At 38.7% G+C, this 25,031-nt stretch overlaps 1 protein-coding gene across 2 annotated transcripts in view; it reads left to right on the top strand.

Moving 5' to 3' along the window:
* Positions 1-8,308: 8,308 nt before the first annotated feature.
* The window catches only part of pam (peptidylglycine alpha-amidating monooxygenase), an 81,563-nt gene continuing 64,840 nt past the window's right edge, over positions 8,309-25,031 (top strand). The window contains exons 1-3 of one of the 2 annotated variants that reach the window (XM_053644558.1): positions 8,309-8,486; positions 19,559-20,164; positions 22,410-22,530. In XM_053644558.1, coding sequence (XP_053500533.1) covers positions 20,073-20,164; positions 22,410-22,530 — 213 coding nt within the window. In that variant the 5' untranslated portion in view covers positions 8,309-8,486; positions 19,559-20,072. Of the gene's footprint in view, positions 8,487-11,974; positions 12,047-19,558; positions 20,165-22,409; positions 22,531-25,031 lie in introns of those variants that run through there. The other variant, XM_053644559.1, reaches the window with a different exon arrangement.

Raw genomic sequence — 25,031 nt, forward strand, 5'->3', positions numbered from 1 at the left:
ATTTTCTTCCTGCTCTGATAAACCTCTTTTTTTTTTGGTTAAGACGCATAAAGAAGATACAAAACACACACGCACACACACACACACACACACACACAGCGGGCTACATTTATGAAACGTGAAAGTGCTGAAAAGATTCAGGTTGTTGAATCCAATCTGACCTCAAAGTGCATAAGTCTGTGAAATAAAGTCCAAAGCATAATGGAAATAAAAATTGGTGCCAAAGATCCAACCCAGGCCTCTCACTCACATTTGGGCTGGTGACCTAGAGCCGGTCCACCCGACTGACTCCCTCTTTTGGAAAGCCATTTATCAAGTGTGTGCACATGTCATGTTGGGAATGAAAAAGGAAGCATGTGGATAAACAAGATAAACCCTGTCAGGCACTTGAGATGGAGCGGAAGTGTAGAGAATTATCAGGTTCTGGTTTTAACCCTCGTATTGTGTTATGGGTCAATATGACCGATTTCCACATTTGACATGTCTGAAATATTGGTTAATCTCTCTTTTTCTCTTTGAATTTTTTTTTGACTTTCCTCATTTAGGGTCATGAACTTATATGCAAATATTTCTTCTTCTGGCTTGTCTCGGACAAGCCGTAATAAAGGTTTACTGTTTTAAGCTGTTCTTTTGCTGTTTTTTGTGTGTATTTAAACTGTGGAAGTCATTTTGACCCATAACATAATGGATGTAACTTTTATTCCCAACATAATAGGAGGGGTTATAGTGCACCCATGCACAGTTAGATACCAGAATGATGACATGCATTCAGCGCCTCAAAGCTGAGCAAAGAGCAAAGAGCAATGTTATAATTTTTCCATCGTGGTAATGGGGTGAAGTACAAACAAATGCCAGATGATGGCACACTACTCAAACACTTACTACAAAGCTATGATGCGCTTTCTGTTCTTCTATTTATTAAATGTAGGTGTATGTAAAATCAGCACTGCTGGTTTAATATTCTATTTACTCCATCCTTCATTTCAGACAAGATTACCAAAGAGGAACGTCCTTTTTTATATGTAAATATATCCGAATATCGAATATGCTAGTGTTCAGCTAATTTCAAGTAAATGTTTATTTGTTTAGCAGGTTTTTAACTATTAATACTTATCTAATAATGATCTGTTAATTGTTTGTAATCAAACTGTCCTCAAATCTTTGTCTTTTAAGATTTGTCTTAACTTGAAGTGTTCATAAAATGCCTTGTACTTATGTATTAACTTGTCAGCTACAGAGAACTGCACATACGCATCGCCATTGTCATTGCCGTCCAAGACATGAAGCAAAGTGGTGTGTATATGACGTGATATTAATTAATATATTACACAAGGTGTTTTGGAGGCACATTCTGTCTTCTGTAACTATTCATCTGTATTGTTTAGTGCATGTTTTCAGATTTTAAGCTCTGTGGATCTATGGGACATATGATGAAGACATCTTTATGCTGTAGTAAGACATCAAGTCACGTGGCTTTTATTGTCATTTCAACCATATACCGCTGGTACAGTACAGAGTGAAACGAAACAACCTTCATCCAGGACCATGATGCTACATAAAACAACACACTAACCACATGAGACAACATAGAACTAAATACGACCTACACATTCTACATAAAGTGCACGTGCTGTAACTATTAAAACAGGACAATAGGGACAGTAAGTCACAGTGTAGCACCGACCAGTACACAGTTCTAGTGTGGAAGTGTCAGATATAACAGGTAGTGCAAAAGAATACCAATATAATTTTTTTTTTAAATGCTGTGAATGTAAACATAACATACTGTGACATACAATGCCCTCCACTAATATTGGCACCCTTGGTAAATATGAGCAAAGAAGGCCATGAAAAATTGTATTTATTGTTTAATCTTTTGATCTTTTGTTAAAAGAATTCACAAAAATTTTCTGCTCTCATGGATATCAAACAATTGCAAACAAAACACAGGTCCATGCAACAAAAATATATTTGTTAAATATAGGTGTGCAACAATTATTAGCACCTTTTCAGTCAATACTTTGTGTTATCTCCCTTTGCCAAGATAACAGCTCTGAGTCTTCTCCTATAATGCCTGATGAGGTTGGAGGATACATGGCAAGGGATCTGAGACCATTCCTCCATACAGAATCTCTCCAGATCCTTCACATTTTGAGGTCCACACCGGTGGACTCTCCTCTTCAGTTCACCCCACAGGTTTTCTATGGGTCAGGGGACTGGGATGGCCATGGCAGGACCTTGATTTTGTGGTCAGTAAATCATTTTTGTGTTGATTTTGATGTATGTTTTGGATCATTATCCTGCTGAAAGATCCAACCATGGCCCATTTGAAGCTTTCTGGCAGAGGCAGTCAGGTTTTCATTTAATATCTGTTGATATTTGATATTTGAGTCCATGATGCCCTGTATCCTAACAAAATGTCCAGGTCCTCTGGCAGAAAAACAGCCGCAAAACATTAAAGAGCCACCACCATATTTAACCGTGGGCATGAGGTACTTTTCCATATGGCTACCTCTCTGTGTGTGCCAAAACCACTTCTGGTGTTTATTGACAAAAAGCTCTATTTTGGTTTCATCTGACCATAGAACCCGATCCCATTTGACATTCCAGTAGTGTCTGGCAAACTGAAGACACTTGAGTTTGTTTGTGGATGAGAGTAAAGGCTTTTTTCTTGAAACCCTTCTAAACAACTTGTGGTGATGTAGGTGACTTCAGATTGTAGTTTTGGAGACTTTCTGACCCCAAGACGCAACTAACTTCTGCAATTCTCCAACTGTGATGCTTGGAGAATTTTTGGCCACTCGAACCATCCTCTTCACAGTGCATTGAGACAATACAGACACACGTCCAATTCCAGGTTGATTCATAACATTTCCAGTTGACTGGAACTTCTTAATTATTACCCTGATGGTGGAAATGGGCATTTTCAATGCTTATGCTATTTTCTAATAGCCACTTCCCATTTTGTGAAGCTCAACAACCTTTTGCCACACATCACAGCTATATTCCTTGGTCTTACCCATTGTTATGAATGACTGAGGGAATTTGGCCTGTGTTACCTCATATTTATACCCCTGTGAAACAAGAAGTCATGGTTGAACAATTTACTGTTCCTAGTCACCTATGTGTACAAAAAATTTTTAAATGTCAATGGGAATATGCTTCAAATATATTTTTCTCATATGAATTCATAGGGGTGACAATAATTGTTGCACACCTGTATTTAACAAAGATACTTCCCCCAAAGACATGACATGCTCTTTTACATGATAATCTGAATAAATAAGCATACGTCATATTGTGCAAAAAAATAAAAACACTATTTCATCATTAAGCAAATACATTTTGTAGTATTTAAACACACCCACCCACACACACACACACACACGAACATCCTGTATGAAAGAACAGTTTGGAATAGCCTTGAAAATGATAACGTTCAAAGAATGACTTTTTTCTTATACCAGTATTATCAAATCATGATCTGTTATGTTACAGTCATATAATGTATTACAATGCTCAAGAGTACAAATAATCCTTACAACTGACGGTGGCGTCATTGTAAAGAATCCTACTGTCTGCAGCACAGATCCCACTGATTTAATTGTGACCGATGACACTGGAGATTTAATCATGTGTTCTCCTTCAGTATTCAATCTTGATAATCATATGTAGCTCTCATTATTTTGTTCCTATTTATGATTACATTTTTTTTCTTATATAACATACATACATACAAAGATGTACATTTCTGGTTAGTAACATTATATTCAAAACTAACAACATGAACATGAATTTTCTGTTTTTCTTTTGACTTGAACGATGACATCATATTGTTGATATAGTGATATTGTTATGGGGACAGAACAGCCATCCCAGGTGCAAATGAAATATCAGTCATGAATTGTAAGCGCAGTTAGGATCCATGAGAGGACATTTGCAACCACTTACTGTAAAAAAGACCTAAAATATTTTTATATAGCTATTTTTTATTTTATTTGTATAGTTCTACAACATGGTACTCATGTTGACACCATAAGGGTGTTGTTCAAATGAAATCTTACCATGAACGCAGACAAAAGTGTGTGTCACAGACAATACCTTGCTGTGTGCTCGGTCAATGTCCTATTTGAGGCCATCCTCTTCGGTTTTGCGATGGATATTAAGTGATTTCTCTACCGCAACCTAGGCACAATGATTTTGATAGTGATATATGAGGAAATAAACACATCACAGCTGAGCAAAGCTGCTCCGTGCCAAATGACTTGAATTCACAATATTGTTATTGCCCATATTGCTACCATGGAAACTGTGTGGCAGGATGCACTGTAGTGATCAGAGTATGAATGTGTGTGTGTGTGTGTGTGTGAGAGAGAGAGAGAGAGGTAGAGTGAGAGAGACAGGGATACAGCACTACACATACATTGAGAGAGAGTGAAAGAGAGACAGAGAGAGAGCGGTAGAGTGAGAGAGACAGAGAGAGAGAGAGACAGAAAGAGATAGAAAGCAAAAGACACAGAGATACAGCACTACACATACATTGAGAGAGAGAGAGAGAGAGAGACAGGCAGACAGACAGACAGATAGACAGAGACAGACAGGGTTAGAAAGACAGAGACAGAGAAAGACAGGCAGAGAGAGACGGATAGAGAGACAGACAGGCAAAGAGAGAGAAAGAGAGACAGAGAGAGACAGACAGACAGAGAAACAGACAGGCATAGAAAAACAGAGACAGAGAAATGCAGGCAGAGAGAGAGATATGGATACAGAGACAGACAGACAGACAGAGAGAAAGAATGAGAAATTGAGAAAGTGGGGACAGAGACAGACAGGCAGAGAGAGAGAGAGAGAGAGAGAGAGAGAGAGAGAGAGAGAGAGAGGCAGAGACAGAGATAGAAAACAAGAGAGAAAGAGATGCAGCACTACACATACATAGAGAGAGAGACAGCGAGAGAGAGAGAGAGAGAGAGAGAGAGAGAGAGAGAGAGAGAGACAGACAGACACACAGACAGACACACAGACAGACAGGGATAGAAAGACATAGACAGAGACAGACAGGCAGAGAGAGTGTGAGAGCTAGAGAGAAAGAAAGAGAGAGAGAGAGAAAGAAAGAGAGAGAGAGAAAGAGAGAGAGAGTATCTGCATTTCAATATATCCAGATTCTGTGCAGGGCTTTTGGAGATTATTGCCAATTGAGTTTAATTAACATCTGATACCTCCGTGTTCCCTGTTATGAAATGCTAATTTCTGCTTGTCTGTTGATACTGTAGACTGTCTGCTGTGTCCTGGCCGTGTAGGCAAAACTGAATTGAACCATATGGCTTCATAAATGCCTACACTATTAGCCATAGAATATTTAATCAGGATTACAACTACACCAACAGCTTTTGGTATTAACAATTACTGCATATTAAGATATTAATTTAGTCGAGTAGCATACTCTAAAGTGCTTGTCAGACTACAAATGAAGTAAAAGGCACATAATGTAAGTATAGTACTGTGATTTATAATTACATGTAGTATAGATTATGTTCAAATTAATTGTATCATTATAAATCATTCATTCATTCATTCATTTTCCTTCCGCTTGTCCTAGTGATTGTTGCAGTGTGTTATAAATTATGATGTTAGTTTCAGCCTGTCTCTGCCTTGTAAAGATGTATTACCTAATAAATCTAATCTCATGAAATTGAGTGAGGGTGTGCTGGCTCAATTTCCTACAACAAACGTCATAGGAAAATCTATGAACACTACCTCTGGCCAAACCTTGTCCTTAATCTTCAATTTTGCCATTTGTGTGAACTTGAACTGTTACCTGTACTGTGTTGTTGAGGTTTACTTGCAAGTAAAAAAATATTCGATATTGTATGTCAATAAAATCAAGTAACATTATCCTTAATAAGTCAACTGCTGGGTTATCATCCCGCTCATTATAGTAGGTGAGTGAAAAAATGGCTGCATCACATCACCCCGTTGATCTTTTCATAAAACAGCATGCTCCATTGAGTTTTACTCCTTACTTGTTATCCCTCGTATTATCTATGTCAGATTCAAATCCTTTGTCTATTAGACATGTTACCAAGTGGTATTTGGGAGGCATGCATGCCTTTAGTACACACACACACACACACACACCCACACACAAGCACACACGTACTGTATATACGACACAGATGAGGGCATAGACTGTAATGTATACAACTGCACTGCAATTTCCTCCTTTAGCTGGAAATATTTTTTGTGTCTGCTTTTTAGTAAACATTTAGCCTTTATTGTCCTTGATAAACCATATCAGTGCAAATATTTTTCCTGTGAGCAAAGTGGAGGATGAAGGCCTGGGAGAGTGGGCTAATAATAATAATGAGTGTAGCTTGAAAGCTTGCCTAGAGGAGAGAAACACATTTCAGCAACTGGCAGTGTTGCCATACTGGAATGTTTTTCCCGATCGGGATATTTCAATCATAATAGTTTAGAGAAATGGCTGCGTGCTGATTAATACAATGATACATTTCACAAAAACAAGCATCAAATGCATGTAAGTGTCTATGTATATATCTATACAGTCTTGACTGATCACAAGGTATTGTATTGCATTGCATTGTTCTGTATCTGAGACGTAATACTGGAAATGCATAAACATAAATAAGAAAATGGCAACACATTTTTACATAGAATAACATACTAGATAATATAGAATTAACATAGAATAGCAAACAAATAAATTATTTAATACACTATATGGCTAAAAGTATGTCTCCACCTGACCATCACACTCATATGTGGGTCTTCCCCAAACTGTAACCACAAATTTGGAAGCACACAATTGTATAGGATGTCTTTGTGAGCTGTAGAATTAAGATTTCCCTTCACTGGAACTAAAGGACCCAAACCTGTTTCATCATGACAATGCCCCTGTGCACAAAGCGAGGGCCATAAAGGCATGGTCTCTTGTCTCTTGTGTTCCCAGATGAGTGGAGGCTGTTATAACAGCAAATGGGCCATAAAGTTTGTGTTAATGCACATGGTTTTGTAATACGGGTGTGATTGTAAGGTGTCGGGGTGGTTAGAACGTTTGCCTCACACTTCCGGGGTTGGGGGTTCGAATCCCTCCTCCACCCTGTGTGCGCGGAGCTTGCATGTTCTCCCAAAGCTTCGGGGGTTTCCTCTGGGTGCTCCGGTTTCATCCCCCAGTCCAAAGACATGCGTTGTACGTTGATTGGCATTTCCAAATTGTCCATGATGTGTGAAGGTGTGCGTGATTGTGCCCTGTGATGGGTTGACAACCTATCCATGGTGTCCCCTGCCACTCTGGCTCCCCTGTGATCCTGTGTAGGATATATGATACAGAAACTGGATGGATGGTCAGATGTCCACACACATTTGGCCATATTGTGTATGTGTACTCTTTCTACTGGCATGTTTTTGGGTGGTGGGAGGAATATGTACAGGAACTGCACACAGACCATAACCCGATTTAGGATCAAACCCTGGACCTGTGAGGTAGTAATGCTACCCATGGCACCACTGTGCCTCCCTGTCTAAATGAATCAAAATGCTTTCAGGGAAACATCTTTTTGATGTGTGAGCTGATTGTTAGTGTGCATGGTAAGATTGTGTTTCAGGAAGCATGGCAGGCATGGCCCTATCACAAACATATGTGATAAGAGTATAATGCAGGTAAAAGTGATGGAGAGAGCCTCATGGAACAAGGGTGATCCTAGGTGATCCTATATCATATAAAAATGTGTTTTTTGGTGGTTTTCTACACCACAAAATGTTCGTAGATAATTAAATTGCACAGTTAAATAAAATTTGCATCCTACAATGGGTCCCCCTGCTGCACACATGCATCTCCCCTATAACACTGGTGATCCCTTATCATGATAAATGGAAATGAGCGTTCTTCACAAGAAAATAAACAGCAGGCACAATAGCAATGGGATAATTATTATAAATGTCGATGAACCTTTGTAGCACCTTTTTCTTAATAATCCTTTAAATATTTTTAAAAAAAAATATATATATTTAAATAAAATGTTATGTTCATTTGTGAATTAAAAGGTAGAGTAAGATTTCATGAAACACTTTCATCCACAGCTGGACGAAGAAGCACAGCTGCTGGCCAAAAATATATATATATAAATATTTTTTAATGGCAATGAACAGTTCGAGAGCCGAAAGAGTCGGAATCGGCTCCTCTTGATGAGCTGAGTTAAATGATTTGACTCACTGAAATGATCCGGAATTCCCTTAACAAGGAAATCAGCTCGAAAGCTCGCGCTTGTGGTGATATTAATCGCGAGCGCCCCCTAAAGGCTGGAAAACACGGTTAATCCGTCTACGTGTGTGCGCGCGCGTATCCTATCGAGTTCTCCTGAGCGGTTGTTTTGGCCTGACGGTTCTCCTGGAGCTTTGAGGAGGTTGGATAGAAATTAGCAGTTGGCAGGATACGGACGCGTCTCGGAATATCCGCAACAAAATAAAAGGTAAACAACGACTGCTTTTCTTTCTTTTTTATTTTTAAAGTACTCGTTTAATCCTTTGGGGAGAAACTCGCTGTCTTGGAGGTCATTTAATGAGAGAAACGACAACTTCCAGGTTGTTCCAGGAGCTTTTCCAAGTTCACTCAACTTTTCCCGGACGTTATAAATTAACGGGCGAACTGAAATTCCCAGGGTGAGGTTTGTGTTATGGGAAAAGCTCGTTTATTTGTAAAGTTTCTTTCCCCCTTCGTTATTTTATTTTGTGGTGTACTGTCTCATTGTTTATCTGTAAACCAGAGAAAATATGTTTGTCCTGTTTGTTTGTCCTCTGGACAGTTTTATTAGCATTGGCCAGCTTTGCTTATGTGTAAAAGGATTAGTTGTTATTTTTACTTGTGTTGTGATAAATGTCAACTTTGACCACACAGTGTTTTACAGTTTTGTGTCACTTTGTGGGGTTTGTGATTTATTAAGCTCTTGGTGTTATTCAGGGCAGTTATTCTAGTGAGACACTGCTTTTCTTTGAGAAGAGAATGTATCACCTTATTGCAAAACTTTCCTATTCATGATCAACTTCATCACCATAGTAACTCCTGTCAGCTGACAATAACTGCCAAATAAACATACTTTAGTCAGGGTAAAGTCAGCAAATTAAGTTATTTCTGACACAAGCATTCATTCATTTACTTACTGACTGGTGTTTATCCAAAGTCCAGTTCATTGTCATTGTACATATTGCATAGTGAACCCTGTTAAAAAAAATTCTAATGGTTTCCACTACAAATGCCATTGCAAACCATCAGCTAACCTCAGCTAACCATTAAAACCATTATTGGTCCTTATTGGAATCCATTAGACATGACACGCCACCAATAGAAGGCAACCGATTTCCAGTAGAGACCCACAGGCAGCATTACAGTTTCTATTAAAATTAATATTAATACAAATTCCCATTATAACCATTAAAACCATTACAAATTCTATGAAGGTTTCTATTTAGGGTTTTTTCAGCAGGGAAATTAAGTAACGAGCCCTTCAGTGCTACATGACGCATAAATATAAACGTTCTATTAAATTAATAGCAAAGAAAAACACAAATACTGTAGTTTGTCTATCTTACAATATCACTGCAATAGTATAAATATAACACCACAAACATTAAAAGAGCCATTATTCACTAATGCAAAAGTCTTAAGTAAAGAATAAAACACAACATGGCATGCTTTCTGTAGAAAAATCATCAACATCGGTCTAATGGTGTAATGCGGTGCAAAGTAGAATTACTGTCACCGTCCTGTAACAGGACGTCCTGCAGTGCTTTATTCCTCTTATACCACAGTAATGTTCCAATGATGACAATTTTAATTTTGGACAAATAAATGTCAGAAACTGGAAAGTGCAAACTGTCCTGAAGACTTTCCCGTGGCAGAAAACGCACTGCCCATGACAAAGCACTGACACTGGAGACTCCTTCTGGAAATGTTACATAAACATCTCCTTAAAGAAAGCTTCATATCAGTGAGAATACGTTTTTATACCAGAGTGCGGTTTAATTCTCAAATCTGATTGGTCAGAAGGGGTGTGTTATTTTTGTGTAACAGCGCGACTCAGACAATAGTTCTGTAACATGAACGATGTGTTAATATTAATGCACTTGTTCTAATATGTTCTTGTTTCGGATGCACCACACAATCTAAGACTAATAATAAATGGATTAATATATATATACACACACACACACACACACACACACACACATATATATATATATATATATATATATATATATATATATATATATATATATATATATATATATATATATCTTCCATAATGAAAAATGTCTCAAAGCAAAATAACAAAGCCCATGAAATGTGTCATGTGTCGTTCATTAATAAATGAAGTATTGTAATCTTTTGGCAAATATCTGTAGTATAAGCATAATAACACACGCCAGAACAAGGTCTGTTGTGTGTTATTCCTTTCTTCTTTGTTAATTAACATGTTTTTTAAATCCATTTATGATTAGAATTCGATTATGTAGATTGTCCACTATACACGCTTGTGTGCATTAGCTTTTACTATAGAAACAATAACCTACCATAATGAACACATTAATATAAACCTGTGGTTTGAATTACAGCCGGCACTACTGTCAGAGCACCTTCTGACCGATCAGATTTGAGAATTAAACATCGATGTGTTATTAAGTGCAGAAAGTGATTGGCTGGCGTGGTGACTGAAAGTAATAAACGATTAATAATCCACTAATAAAAGAGACTACAGGAGCTGACAAAAGTACAAATTCCTTTAAATTGTGTCTACATTTATAAAAAAAAAAAAATACATTTTGATATTTGCTCAAGATGGTCTCTATAAATAAATTAGTTTCCAAAAAAAGGTACTAAACTGTACTTTTCAGGGTACAGGTACTTGTCACTGTCATGAGGATATGTCCTCTGTAGCTTCAGTATGAGGAACAAGAGGATCTTTGAAGCACGTTTTGGCTGGAAATTTCACATTTGAATAATTTGTACCATTGGGAACAGAAATGTACTTGTACAATACTTTTTTGAAAGTGGTACGCGATGCTTCAGATACATATCAGCTAGGGCTCCACTATAAGTAAGAAATAAATCACTCTGTTATAGGGAAATAATCAGGGACAGGGTTGTGTGATCCGTTACCCCGCAAACTTGATTATTTTGTCTGCGTATGGGTTAGGGTTAACACTTTTGACCAGACACAAGTGCTAATCTGCTGGCTATAAGCATTTCCTTACATGTTGGCTACATTAACCTTGTAACTCTATTGTAATGAAATACGTACACATATTTCACATAAACATATCTAGACTGATCAGCTACAGTCAGCTCGGGTAAGTGGCAAAAATGGGTGAAGACGTGGGAATTTTTAAAAATAAAATTGTAATATTAATATTAACCCTGATATATTGTGGCAATTATAGTGATATTACAAAGGAAATATTGGCACATTTATATTGTAACAAGTGTCTAACTGCAGTTATATAATGTTTTTAACATGGGTGGTATTTTGTAGCTATCCTTAAATTATTAGTTGTATAAAGTTATTTCTGTTTGAAATGACACAATTACTGAATAAATATTTTAAATAATGTTGAAAATAATTCCCGCTTTCATCATTCTGCATCCGAGCACAAAACAGCTGTATATTCCTAACATCATGAAGAACAGAACCCGTGCTTACAAAGGCACTGTCGGAAAGGTCGCACCCGTTATATTTCACGCCTGTCCAGTTGCAGCGCTTCATGCCCCACGGCTGCTTGCTTACGTTTCTGAGATGCTTGGCTGCTGGCGCACGCAGCTGTTACCATAGTTTCCTCTTCGTGTGTGTGTGTGTATGAGAGAGAGATGATGATGATGATGATGATGTCAGCGTGCCATCCCCCTCGCTCTCTCTCTCTCTCTCTCTCTCTTGCTCTTCTCTCTCCATCTCGCTCATCCTCTTGACTCAGTGGCAGCGGAGAAGCAGCTGTCCTCTTGTCTCTCACCAGAGCTCGTTCTGCACTACGTTACGAGCAGGTAGGCAGCTTGACAAGGGTCTTGCAGTTTTCTGGATGCTCTAGTACTTGTTTCCGTTTGGTTGTACACTGTGTAAGCCTGTATGTTTGGGTTTGCTTTAAAATATCTATGATATGTGTTTGAAATTGAATGAGAAATTGTGTATACAGGGCTGAGCGTGTGTGAAAGGTTGGTGAAGAGAGGGATCGCTCCTAATTCAGAGTCTCAGGGACATCTTTGGGAAAACTCAGCTGTTTGCTGGATGTTCTCAGAGCTGTGTGCTAGAGAGACAGGGGTGGGGGAGCTGTGGGGATCAATAGAAATGGCTGTTTTTTTTCTCTCTTTTTTTTAAAAATTGCTCTTATGTGCGTTTCTTGGCCACCATTTGCAAAATAGATTGCATCCCTTTGCAGTTGTGTGCACAGCCATTAAAATCAAACTTATCATTTTGATTTCTGGTGAAAGTGCTTTCCTCGACGGCGGTAGTACGTGCGATACGTGGGAACAGTTACAAATTGAGCAATAACTCTCTATTTCGTAATATGATCTGGATCATTTTTAGAAAGATTCCAGTTTGTATTCTTCACACTGTATTCAGTACTGAAGTTCTGTTTGCTTTTAACCAAAACTCTTCGTGATGACAAAATGTCTAAAGATAAACATAACAGTGCGAGTTAAGGTTTTTATGGGCTGTTTTTATGCACTTTTTGCTTTATATTGTGCCTAATTAATAACACAAGCTGATATGTCTTTGGTAGTTTTAAGTACGTAGTTTTTGCCTTTGGGCTCGTAATCACGCATCTGAGCCTGCCTTCAGGAATTAGGAGATAATAAAACGTATAACTCTTCTGCTATAGTGTTGTATTCTGTGGGGTGTTGATTTTAATGGGTAGAGAATCAATTTGTGGTTCCTATTTCTGAATCTTTATCTTTAGAGACCATCTGTTACTGTCTGTTCATTAAAATGGACTGTGAAATAGTGATAAGTTGGCCAAAATGAGGCATGTCTACCAGGGTTTTTTTTTTGTATTTGTGTTATTTAAAGCTTAATTGTTTCAGGTTAAACTGTCAGTTTGTTGAATGATTCATTTGGTAAATAAAAGTGAATCAGATCACACCTACGATATGACTACAGCTTCATTTAGGGTAATGAGTTCTCTGGGATCCAATGTTTAATTTCAGTATCGATACTATTGATATTGCTGATTGAAGGTTGTATCACAGTAGAGAGGTTTTGGGGGTTTTTTTGCACTAGAGCTCTGTTCTTCTGTTTCCTATTGTTTACTAGTTAAACAGTGTGATCCTGATACTGACGGTTTGGCCTTGCTTTATCTCATAAAGTACACAATGATTTTTTTTTTTCCATTGGCTCCCATGCTTCCTGTATGTGTCACAGTGAGGCTGGTGTCATGTTGGCATATGGACAGGTCCTGCTGTTGGAGTGGCATCTCCGCCCCCAGAGCTGCTCTGCAAACACAGAGGCTCCTCATCTCTCTCTCTCTCTCTCTCTCTCTCTCTCTCTCTCTCTCTCTCGCCTCCTCCCTGCTCAGCCTTTGGCGCATGGCTTGCCTTCGCCTCTGTGCTCTCTGCGTTTCATCCTCTTGGCTCAGTGGAGCTGCATTGGTGCAGTGGGACAGAATGATTTCCAGCACTCATTTATTTTAACGATCATATGCGGCGGACACGCGTGTGGGGAAATTCCAGCCATTCCACATTCCACAGCAAATTCCTCAAATTAAAACCGAAACACATGTTTCTATAAAGCTGTAACAGACGAATGGAGTTGTTTCTACAGTGACTGAATGAGCACTCCTCATACAGCTGGGCTCTTAAGTCTTGGAGATTAGGTGGACACAATACAGTAATTGTTCAATATGTAAAAACAACCGTCTCCCAGCGCCAGTGTGAATGAGCAGGGGGACCAGGGTGGGCTGTTGTGTTGCTGCGTGATGAATGGATGTTGTAGGGAAAAGGCCTTATTTACAAAGCTGAGGCCAGGTGGGCCGGCACGCTGTCAGTCCTGTGAAGCGGCAGGGATGCACAGGAAAAAGCCGGCGGAAAGAGTTCAAACGAAACCACATCCATGCCTACAGCACTCAGTCGAGCACTTAATGTAGAAAGTGCTCAAGACGCTGTGCTTGTCAGTGGAGTGATTTATAAAGCTGTGATATTGTGGGAAAGATGCACTGGAAAGTGTAAAGTCGTACATGCACATGCTTGTGTGTTCAAAAGCGCTGCTGAGCTTAAATAATAGCATTATTTGTATGGAGTAATTATGTAATTGCATACTTATTGAGTGAGCGTAATTATATGCTCAGGTTGTTTATCTACCTGAATCCTTTGTATCATATTTTATAGAAGAGTGAAAGCTGAAGCTAGTCCATCACGTTATTAAACAAGTGGAACTCGATACCAGTGGCATCGACAGGCCTCTGCTGCCAACAAGTCTACGCGTTCTTGTTGCTAATTTTTATAGTATAACTAACTATTTCAGACATTTGACCCTGCTGTGACCTTGAACCCGTTTGGTTCGACTCCAAAAGCAGTTCATCTGCTGGTTACAATGATCAGTAAGGAGTAACATGTAAAAGACTGTGCTGTTATACAAAAATAATGCACAGTGGCGTGGTGTGATGTATAGAAACAATAACATATTAGAAACGATAACGTATTAGAACTAGCGCAGTAATATAAACCTGTCATACCTGTTACAGCTGGAGCTACTGTCCGAGCCGTGCTGTTATGCAGAAATAGTGCACACCTCCTGACCAATCAGATTTGAACATTCAGCCACGCTGTACTATAATTCCATATAAATCCTAAAAATATTCAACCACTCATCCTTGAGTTATCATACTAGCAAAAAGCTTGGACGGACGCACAGACAACCTGAAAACATAATGCCTCCACCACCTAGTGGCAGAGACATAAAAAAAATTAAACGGTCACAAACTATTTTGTTCAGCAGAAATCAGCACAAACAAATCGTACAAATTTGGATTTATTTTTGCTTTCTTTTTGAGTTGAATGTGGTTTTATTCACCGTCATGTCACTCTTGCCCATGTGGACTTGACTATAGTTTTAACGCTTAGATGATTGGGATCGATGTGGCGATTGAAATGAATCAACTATCCTAAATCCATTGCTATTGAATACGAACCTATTATTAATGATAATTATCAAAACGTTCTGTATTATCAAAAAAGGAGAGACAACTAGTGTGTGAAAAATCATTCATGTTTTTAAACTGATGTGTAAATTGGCTAGCAACATAATTTGAATGTAACTCTTGTATCTTTATGTAAATAATCCTTCTCTACGTCATTATCATTCACAAATTAACAGTAAGCTTATCCCAACTGAACAAAGTCGGTCACATTTCTATTGGTGGCTGCTATCATATCACAACACGTTCAGTGATCTCATCAAATATCAAATCATTGCTTTATGACAATCAAAATCGTGTTGTACCGTGTGGAAGCCTGAGGTTTACGCCCTTACTCTTGCTCTTGTTGACAGTAAAAATCTGAACGCAAACAGGATTATTTTAACCTGAATAGTGTTTGGGTGAGTGTAATTGCAATTGGTATTCGTTTTTTAGCATGGCAGAATCATGCAATTAATTTACATGTTATTTTTAAAAAAATTTTTGCAGCTGAATTTGAATTATATCTCTGCTTGTCAGCACTTAGCAATTAGCATTTCATAATTGGCATTAGGATTTGAATGAAACTAAACAGAGCCTAACATTCACTGAGTGAGGAAGGCACATTTAGCTAGCAAATTAACAATTAATACACCTTAGGCAGACCTTTACCTCATGTGATCTTTGCAGGAAGCCTAGACAAGTTTAGACAAAATGTTTGTACATTATTTTGGATATACATATTTGGCAGTTTTTTTTTAATAGAAATACCCAATCTTGGTTAAAAATAAATAAAATCAGACAGTCACACAACCTTAAAAAAAACCCCCAGCAGAAGCAGTGTGTTTACAGCACAAACAAATAACCTGCATTTTATTTAATAGATTTTTGCGTAAGTGCCAGGGTGCTGTGTGTGAGCAAACTGAAACGAAGGCACTACCATGTTTACGTTAAGCATCATCCACTTTGTTAGGAACACGTGTACACCTGCACATTCATGCAGTCATGTAATCGCCCAACCATGTGGCAGCAGTGCAATGCAAAACTGCACAGTTTCATTAACTGCTGATTTTCACACATAACAGTCTCTGGATTTCACACAGAATGCTGTGAAAAACAAAAAACATCCTGTAAGCAGAGGGTCTGCAGGCTGAAACATGTTGTTGATGAGAGAGATCAGAGGAGAATGACCAGACTAGTCTGAGCTGCCTGGAAGTCTATAGTTATTCAAATAAGCAACTGTGCTGAGCAGAAAAGCATCTCAGAACACAACAAATCAAACCTTGAGGTGGATGGACTACAACAGCCGAAGACCACGTCACGTTCCACTCCTGTCATCCAAGAACAAGAATCTGAGGCTAACATGAGCACAGACTCACCGAAACTAGACAGTTAAAGAGTGGAAAAAGACCAGCTGATTATTTTCTAACCTTCAACTGTCCAGTTTCGGTGAGGCTGCGCTCATGTTAACCTCAGATACTTGCTCTTGGCTGGCAGGAGTAGAACCTGATGTGGTATTCTTACCACGCTTGTAAAGAGTGATTATTTCACTTACTATAGACTTCCTGTCAGCTCAAACCAATCTCGACATTTTCCTCTGAACTCTATTATCAACACGGCGTTTCCACCCACAGAGCTGTCGCTCACTCTGTGTTTTTTGTTTTTCACACCACCAGTTTCTTTAAACTTCCATTACTCCATTACCAGTGAGAAAACCCACCGTCAGTTCTTTTCACAGTACAGGGAGAAGTATATGGAGTCGTTGTGCATGGTGATTGCACATACACTATAGATATATGTGGATGTAGAATTTGCTAGGGAGATCGGTTGCTCAGCGACTAATCGTCGGAAGGTTGTGAGTTCAAATGCCTGCCCTGCCAAGCTGCCCCTGTTGGGCCCTTGAGTAAGGCCCTTAACCCTCAACTGCTCAGTTGTATAAATGAGATAATTGTAAGTCGCTCTGGATAAGGGCGTGTGCCAAATGTTGTAATTTAATGTAATGCTAAATAACACTGGAGTATTCCTTTTCTTTCCTACAGTGCAGTTGAGAAGATTATTTCAGTGATCAGTCTTTTACCTACAGAGGCTATTTTGCCAGTCCCATTCTCCTGAACACTCCCTTGACACACAGATCATTTTTTCTGAGATTTGTTTAACTGAGTTGTCCCTCGTTTACGTGAGGTTGCTGAACAGAACAAGGCCGTTGGTCTGAACTCTGAAATCCGTCAGGCAATCCCATCAGCCCCTGCGGCTCGCGCCCTCTCAGCAGAAGCTGGGATATTGACCTTCAGCTAGAAATCAAAGTTAACAGCTGACGTTTGGGAGGAGATTGACACGGTTCCTGCAATAGAAAGATTCTCTAATATTAGCTCTCTGTGTTTTCAGCACATCATTTCTGTTTTCTTGCTATGCACCACATGGTGGGCCACATGGCTTCATTATAGAGCGTCTTTCCTTCTTTCCTCCTGTCTCTTCTCTCTCTCTGCTTCTCTCTCTATATATACGTAGCCATAACAAAGTGATAACATCATGTCATGATACTTAAAAGATTTTTTTTTTTTTGCATACATGACATGTAGCTCAAGGGTTATATTAGTGGTGGGTGATGACAAAAAAGATCACATCACAATTCCTGAAAGCATTCGTATCATGACATATAGGTTTGTTCACCAACTGGCAGCAACACGGTAGTGTAAAATTATCTTTTTAAATACTTAATCATAATAAATGTTTTTTTATTAATAATGTATTAATAACAATTGTTATGGTTTCTTATATTTGAGAATATACATTATTTCTAAAAAAAAAAAAAAAACATTGAAGAGGGTAAAATGGTAAATCTATAACATTTCACAATTAAAAAAAAATTAACTGCTTCCAGTCCATGATTTCGATGTTATATTATCATATTGAGTATGAATAGTTTATAATAATAAATGTGTCTAGTTGTAATACGTTATCATTTCTATATCAGCAGAAAATTCACACAGACTTGTATGGGGGACGCTTCACATAAACGGATTAAAGCATGTGTAATTTTTCATATTTTGATGTTTTCTATAAGGAGAGGTTTATTTCGCATCTTTGGAAGGTGTTTGTATAACTGTTAGAGGTAAAGCATTTCCCTTCAGTTTTCCAACACGGGAGCGATCAGAGGGTGTGGTACTTTTTTGTGGTTTCTTGTAACATGACGAGCTGCATTTTTTTTTGTGTGTGTCTTATTAAGTACAAAAGGGAAAAGAGAAAGAGGCTGGTGAGTGAATGTTTATAGGTGCTATAATGTAAATGATAGCATGTACTACGAACTTGTTCTATGGCTTTTCAACGATATTTACTATAAACGAATAAGAATTGACATTTCTTTAGTGAAGGAGAATCCTTTAATAAATAAAATTTAATGTTGGCAAATTGCTGTGGTTGTAAGAGAAATAAAAAAAAAACACTCCAGTATGTGCTGTAAGAGGAAATTAATCAACCTATGTTTTTTTTTTCCAATAGAAGTGTTTGTTTTTTCTTCGTAAAACTTAGCACTTTGCCTACAATAACAATAACACGAACACGTCCTCCTTAAAGCGTATCACATTTCAGTGAGTATCCTGTGTAGAACATGTGGAAAGTTTAAAGCTCAGTTGAAAAAGTCGGGAATTTCACAGTGCCAGCAAAAACCTTTGACGTACTAAAATTTAATGATGTTTTTGTTTATCGTTTACTAAAATAATTATTAAGCAATGGGAATAAAATGGTGCAGTGGTGGCTCAATGGTTAAAGGCTCTGTGTTGCTGATCAGAAGGTCAGGAGTTCAAGCCCCAGCACTGCCAAGCTGCCATTGTTGGGCCCTTGGGCAAGGCCCTTAACTCTCAACTGCTCAGTTGTATAAATGAGATAAATGTAAGTCGCTCTGGATAAGGGCGTCTGCCAAAAGCCGTAATGTAATGTAAAAAAGATTAAATCAAATGAGTTGTGCAGAAATATACGTTAATATCTATCAGTTGCTTGTTATTGTGAGTGCAGAAATACTGATGATGCTCATGACTTTCTCAGAAAAGTGTATTGCCATGCTATCGGTATCATACCATAATATTTCCCATTACATTATACTCACCATTCCAGTGATCAACAGCAGATCAACGGCTTTATAGGACTCCATTTGCTGGCAGCCTCTGTGATTAGATTAGTGTACTGTGATGTAGGCTGTCTGTCTGTCTCTCTCTCTCTGTTTCTCTTTCTCTCTCCCTCCCCATCTTTCTACAGCCCTTCATCCTTTCTGCATTTATTTTTCTTAAAGCACACACAGCAGGACTCTGTAGAAACTACTCAAAGGATGTTCAGTGATGTTCAGAGTGGGTTAAATATTCTAACTTGCCTCTTTGTGTCTGTGTGTCTGCAGGTTGTGAAAGAAGCCTGACGCTGTATCTGTGATATGCGTCGTCTAACCTGAGGACGAGTGAGAATCTGCACGTTCCATCTTTCTCTTCACCTCCTCCTCCTCCTTTCTCTGTTTCTCTTTTCTCTACCTCTCTCCTTCCTGCCTGCTCTCTCTCTATTTTTTCTTCGTTGTTGAGGCAGCGTGACTTCAGAGTGAACAGAGCTTCCAGATACGACAGTTTTCAAGCTGAGCGAGTGAGTGAAAGGAGGAGGAGGAGGAGGAGGAGAGAAGAGAGTGAACCTGAGGGCAGTCCCGCCTTTCCTTACCTTCGAGCTGTGGTAACAGGGGGAGTGGAGAGAGGAGAAAGGAGGGTGAAGCAGAAGGAGCTGGGAGTCTAGCAGGATCCAGAGCTCGGTGTGTGGACCCAGAGCAGGCTTGATGCTGTGAGACGAGCGCAGATCAGCTAAACATCCGGTCCATTCGCTGAAACAACTCAGAAAGAGAGCGCGAGAGCAAGAGGGGGGGAGGAGTGAATATGGGAGTCCTGCTGTGTAGCGTGCTTGTGCTGGCCCTGATCTGTCAAAATCATAGCTACAGTGTCAGAAGCCCTCTGGACACGTACAAACGGTAAGAGACCTATTCTGTCTTAAATAAATAAATAGTCATATATAATATAATTCATATTAATATTTAATAAACAAACTTTTTTTTTCTATGGCCATTTTGGTTCACTTGACAATGTGGAAAAAAAAAGAACATTTGAATGGAAATAGAAATTATAAAAAAAAAATTTCAAGGCGTACCAACTATAGCTTTTGCTGTTTCTAATTATAACTGCATATTTATCTACTGTATCACAGTGCAGTATAAAAAGCAGCAAATAAGTCACTTTGCCTTATCTGCAGTGCAGTAGAAATGTACATAACTATATATATAACTTAAATATGATAATAATACAATATTTTTATAATATCCATATTTTCCATATTTGTATAAAAATGACAATCTCTGATTTGAAGCAGACGACTAGATGTTAAAATTTTTGTTTGGTATTTTTATTTAGTTTTGTACAGAATTTTCACCCCTATTTTATACCACAGCGCGGGTGAATGCTCGAATCTGATTGGTCAGTAGGTGTGCATTATTTTCATAGGTAGTTTCAGGTGTAACATGAACGATAGGTTAATATTAATGCTCTCGTTCTAATATGTTATTGCTTCTATAGTAACAGCTCATACACAGGGGCTTGTATGGCGGACTCTCCACATAATCTAAGACTAATAATAAAGTGATTTAAAACATGTTTAACAAAGTAATTCTTATAATCGTTAACGTTTATTTAACATTTATGGAAGGAGTCTCGGTTGTAAGCGCTCTCAGACTCTGTTATGCTTTCCATTTTCTGGACAGGCTTTTCCATTTTTCATGGCAGGCTGCGCTTTGTGTGTGTGTGTGTGTGAGTGTGAGGAAGTGAATGACTGTTTACTGAATCTATAACGTAGGTGAGAACAGGAACTAACATGTTACACAACTTTAAATTTACAGTGCCCTCCACTAATATAGGCACCCTTGGTAAATATGAGCATAGAAGGTTTTGAAAATTGTCTTTATTGTTTTACCATTTGATCCTTTGTTTAAAAAAAAAAAAAAAAGAAACCAAAATAGAGCTTTTTGTCAATAAACACCAGAGGTGGTTTTGGTGCACACAGAGAGGTAGACATATGGGAAAAGTACCTCATGACCAGGGTTAAATATGGTGGAGGCAGGTCTTTAATGTTTTGGGGCTGGTTTTCTGCCAGAGGACCTGGACATTTTGTTAGGATACATGGCATTATGGGCTCTCTAAAATATCAACAGATATTAAATGAAAACCTGACTGCCTCTGCCAGAAAGCTTAAAATGGGTCATGGTTGGATCTTCCAGCAGGACAATGATCCAAAACATACATCAATATCAACACAAAAATGGTTTACTGACCACAAAATCAAGGTCCTGCCATGGCCATCCCAGTCTCCTGACTTGACACCCATAGAAAACCTGTTGGGTGAACTGAAGAGGAGAGTCCACCGGTGTGGACCTCGAAATGTGAAGGATCTGGAGAGATTCTGTATGGAGGAATGGTCTCAGATCCCTTGCCATGTATTCTTCTCATCAGGCATTATAGGAGAAGACTCAGTGCTGTTATTTTGGCAACGGGAGGTAGCACAAAGTATTGAATAAAAGGGTGCCAATAATTGTTGCACACACACACTTTTTTTTTTTTTTATAAACCTGTGTTTTGTTTGCAATTATTTGAAATCCCTGAGAGTATTTTTGTGAATTCTTTTAACAAAAGATCAAATGTTCAACAATAAAGGATTTTTTTCACAGCCTTCTTTGCTCATATTTACCAAGGGTGTCAATATTAGTGGAGGGCACTGTAACTATAGACCATTACAATGTGCAACATGTTGCTCATGAATAAATTAAACATTGTAATTTTTGGCAAGTCGCTGTTGTATAAGCCGAATATTTTTGTATAACAGCATGGTCTAGAGTTTGTTATTCCTTACTTAATGTTAATTGAATCACTGAACACAGTTTTTAAAATTACAACACTGCTGGTTTGCTGAGTTTGCAAGCAGAGCTTTATATCACGATGCATATTGTTTTTCCACAGAAGTTTTCCAAATAAGTATCCTGATTTTTTTTTTTTCCATATTGCCCATCCATACTTTTAACTCAGTAATCTGACTGTATAATAGAATTAGAGTTGTATAATGTATAACTTCTGATTAAAGTTTAGCTTTGAACTATAGTTTCTGATTGCTGATGGAGAGATGCCTCTGTGCTGTGTGTTCGAGATGACCTTAGTCTCTTCCATACTGTTCAGATTTGAAGAGACGATGTGGTCTGAGCTGAACGACTGCTCCCAGGCCAGGCAGCCTTTCGTCCTGTCCAACCCTTACAACTTCTCCTTGGAAATCCGTATGCCAGGGGTCATCCCAACAGTGGTAAGAAAGCTCAAAATAGCTAGCTTTAGACCTCTCTTGAGAAGATGGTTAATATGTAGGAACAGAATACGTATAAAAATTCATTACATAGTAATGATAAACGCCAGGGCTTTAAAAACTCTCAGGGTTGATTTTAGAAGTTATAGAGAGAACAGGTTGAAAGGTTACAGTTCTATAATAGGGATGTGATGGTATATTTCTATGAGGATATTTTGAGAAATCTGAACTAGTTCATAGATTTTTATTGCACTATTAAACCAGTGAAGTTAATATTTATAATTGGAATACTTTTACATTAATACTAATCACACAAGACATTCTTACGCTACGTCTGTAGTCTTAGGGCAATTAAAGGTGCAGTTTGAAATTTGCTACCTATGAGGCAAATTGCTGTTACCAAAAAAAAATACCCCTTTATCTTCTCTCCCCAGCAACTGCTGGATTTTTTTTAAAGGAAAACAGACTGGGGGCTGGTGGGTGGAGCTCATTTCTGGGCTGTGCAATGCAAACTAGCCAGATCCAGTGCATAGTAATATTGTAAGCCATATAATCATAACATTATGTAATTATGATTCATTTGGAAACATATGTAACATTTCACTACCATTTCAGTAATTCCGACTAGACCTTTAATGTAAGTTCAAACCTGTAAGAATGTAGCATCATATACTGAAAACACAATATATGCTCGTACTGTTTGTACCCTGTTTTCTCCCATTTTAGTTATACAGTCATGCCACTTCTCACCCCTTGCTAGTTCTCCCCCATTACAATAACAAAGACTAACATGCTTCCTTCACATCATGAAGGTTAGAGAAGAGTGCTTTCATATATCAGAGCTCACAGGTGAATCCAGTTTGCCAGTGGTGTTCTGATTAATAGGGAAAAGAATAATTTCATCCTTTTTACGCATAAAGCAGGGCAACTCTTTCATGGATAGATGGCCATGGATGCCATTGCTGGGGTTTGAGCTCACTCCTGATGGTTGGGGAATCCTTTACCTTTGCAACACTGTTCCACCTCTGTTCTAAAACCCACTAAAAGCATTTTATCATTGCCCTGCTTTGGCATGCACCACACTGGCTTGCTGTTTACGATGGTCCTGAAGCTGCCTGCTCTCAGGAAGTGTGCACTGTAGCCTGGCCTGGATCTCCTGCAGTGTTTGCCCACTCTGTATCGATCTGGCACTAATGTAGTCATTAAAGCTGGACTCATTGCTGTAGGCCAGAGCTAATTGGTCCTTGCAGCTGCCTCAGAAGCTGCTGCATTTTTTCCCCCATAGAACAGGGAAACCTTAACATGAGGAAAGGGGAGGCTTTATCAGGTATAACCAAGTCGATGAACGTTGAAGAGCTTCTGTGCTTTTCCAAATTGTGAAAGTCTCAGGAACTGGGGAGGGGCTCATAGGCTGCTGCTATTATTATTCTCCTTACAGCTCTATGACTCATCGGCAAGTGATTCATCGCAGGCTCTCGTTGATAACTCGGTTGGGAGGAGGGAGGATGTGAATGTAATATCACCGAGGAAACAAGAGTTGAGTTTGAGCGGCCGGCTTCGTCCAGATTGAGCTATTGATCAGCTGATGACCTTTGAGAGGGGTGTCTCTCAAGTTGTTTTGCTTGCTGTTGCTTCTCTCTTATGTGTGTGTGTGAGAGTTTGAGTTTTAAGATTATAGCTTTGTTTGTTAAGATTGCTTTAGATAGTATCTTGGGTCAGGCCTTAATGAACTTCAGTTGAATCTCTCGTTTTTTTTTAGGTTTTACTCCTGATGGAGGCTAAAATAAGTAAAGCTGTTCTCCTGATAGAACGTCACTTAGCAAATTACCCTGCGTTAGTGCATTAGTTCACTATTGCCGCAGCTGAAAGAAAAATTGATTCAGTCTTGTTGCCCTAAAGCAGGAAGTCAGAGGGCTAGAGGACAGCCAGAAGCTCTCAGCTGTAGCCAAGCAATTACAGCATTGCACTATAAATGACTTGCTGTCATTTTTGTTAGTAATGTCACTGAATGGCTGTTTGAACTCCATTTTGCAGTGAACTCCATTTTCTCTCTTGTACCGACACACAAACACACACACACACACACCTTTGCATTGTGTCACTTCTGGTGTGAACCTGATGAAAAAAGTTATTTTGAGAGCTGTCCTGTCACTTGTTAGAGATGATCCCTAGCATAAAAGGGATCAGAGAGAGAGCAGAATAAAACTCTTCTGCGTCTGGGCAGGGATCATCCTGTCATCTCTGTTATTGGATTAGGGGCATTGTGTTGGCCTCTCTCTGAAATCCAGCCTGATTGTGGCATATTATGCAAGGTCAGTGAGGAGAAGTGTGAATAAAACCTGAGCAGAGCCTTGTATTAGAGCAGGGCCATCTGAATCACCTCACCAGCCCGCTTGCTTCTCATTGGCTGTTTGCTGAATTTGAGATGTGTTCAGGAGTGTAGAGACGGCAGCTGGCGCAGTTAAAATTATACGTTTCATTCACAAACCCTAAGTAACTGACCG

Source organism: Ictalurus furcatus, chromosome 16 (genome assembly GCF_023375685.1).
Source record: "Ictalurus furcatus strain D&B chromosome 16, Billie_1.0, whole genome shotgun sequence".
Lineage (NCBI taxonomy): Eukaryota > Metazoa > Chordata > Actinopteri > Siluriformes > Ictaluridae > Ictalurus > Ictalurus furcatus.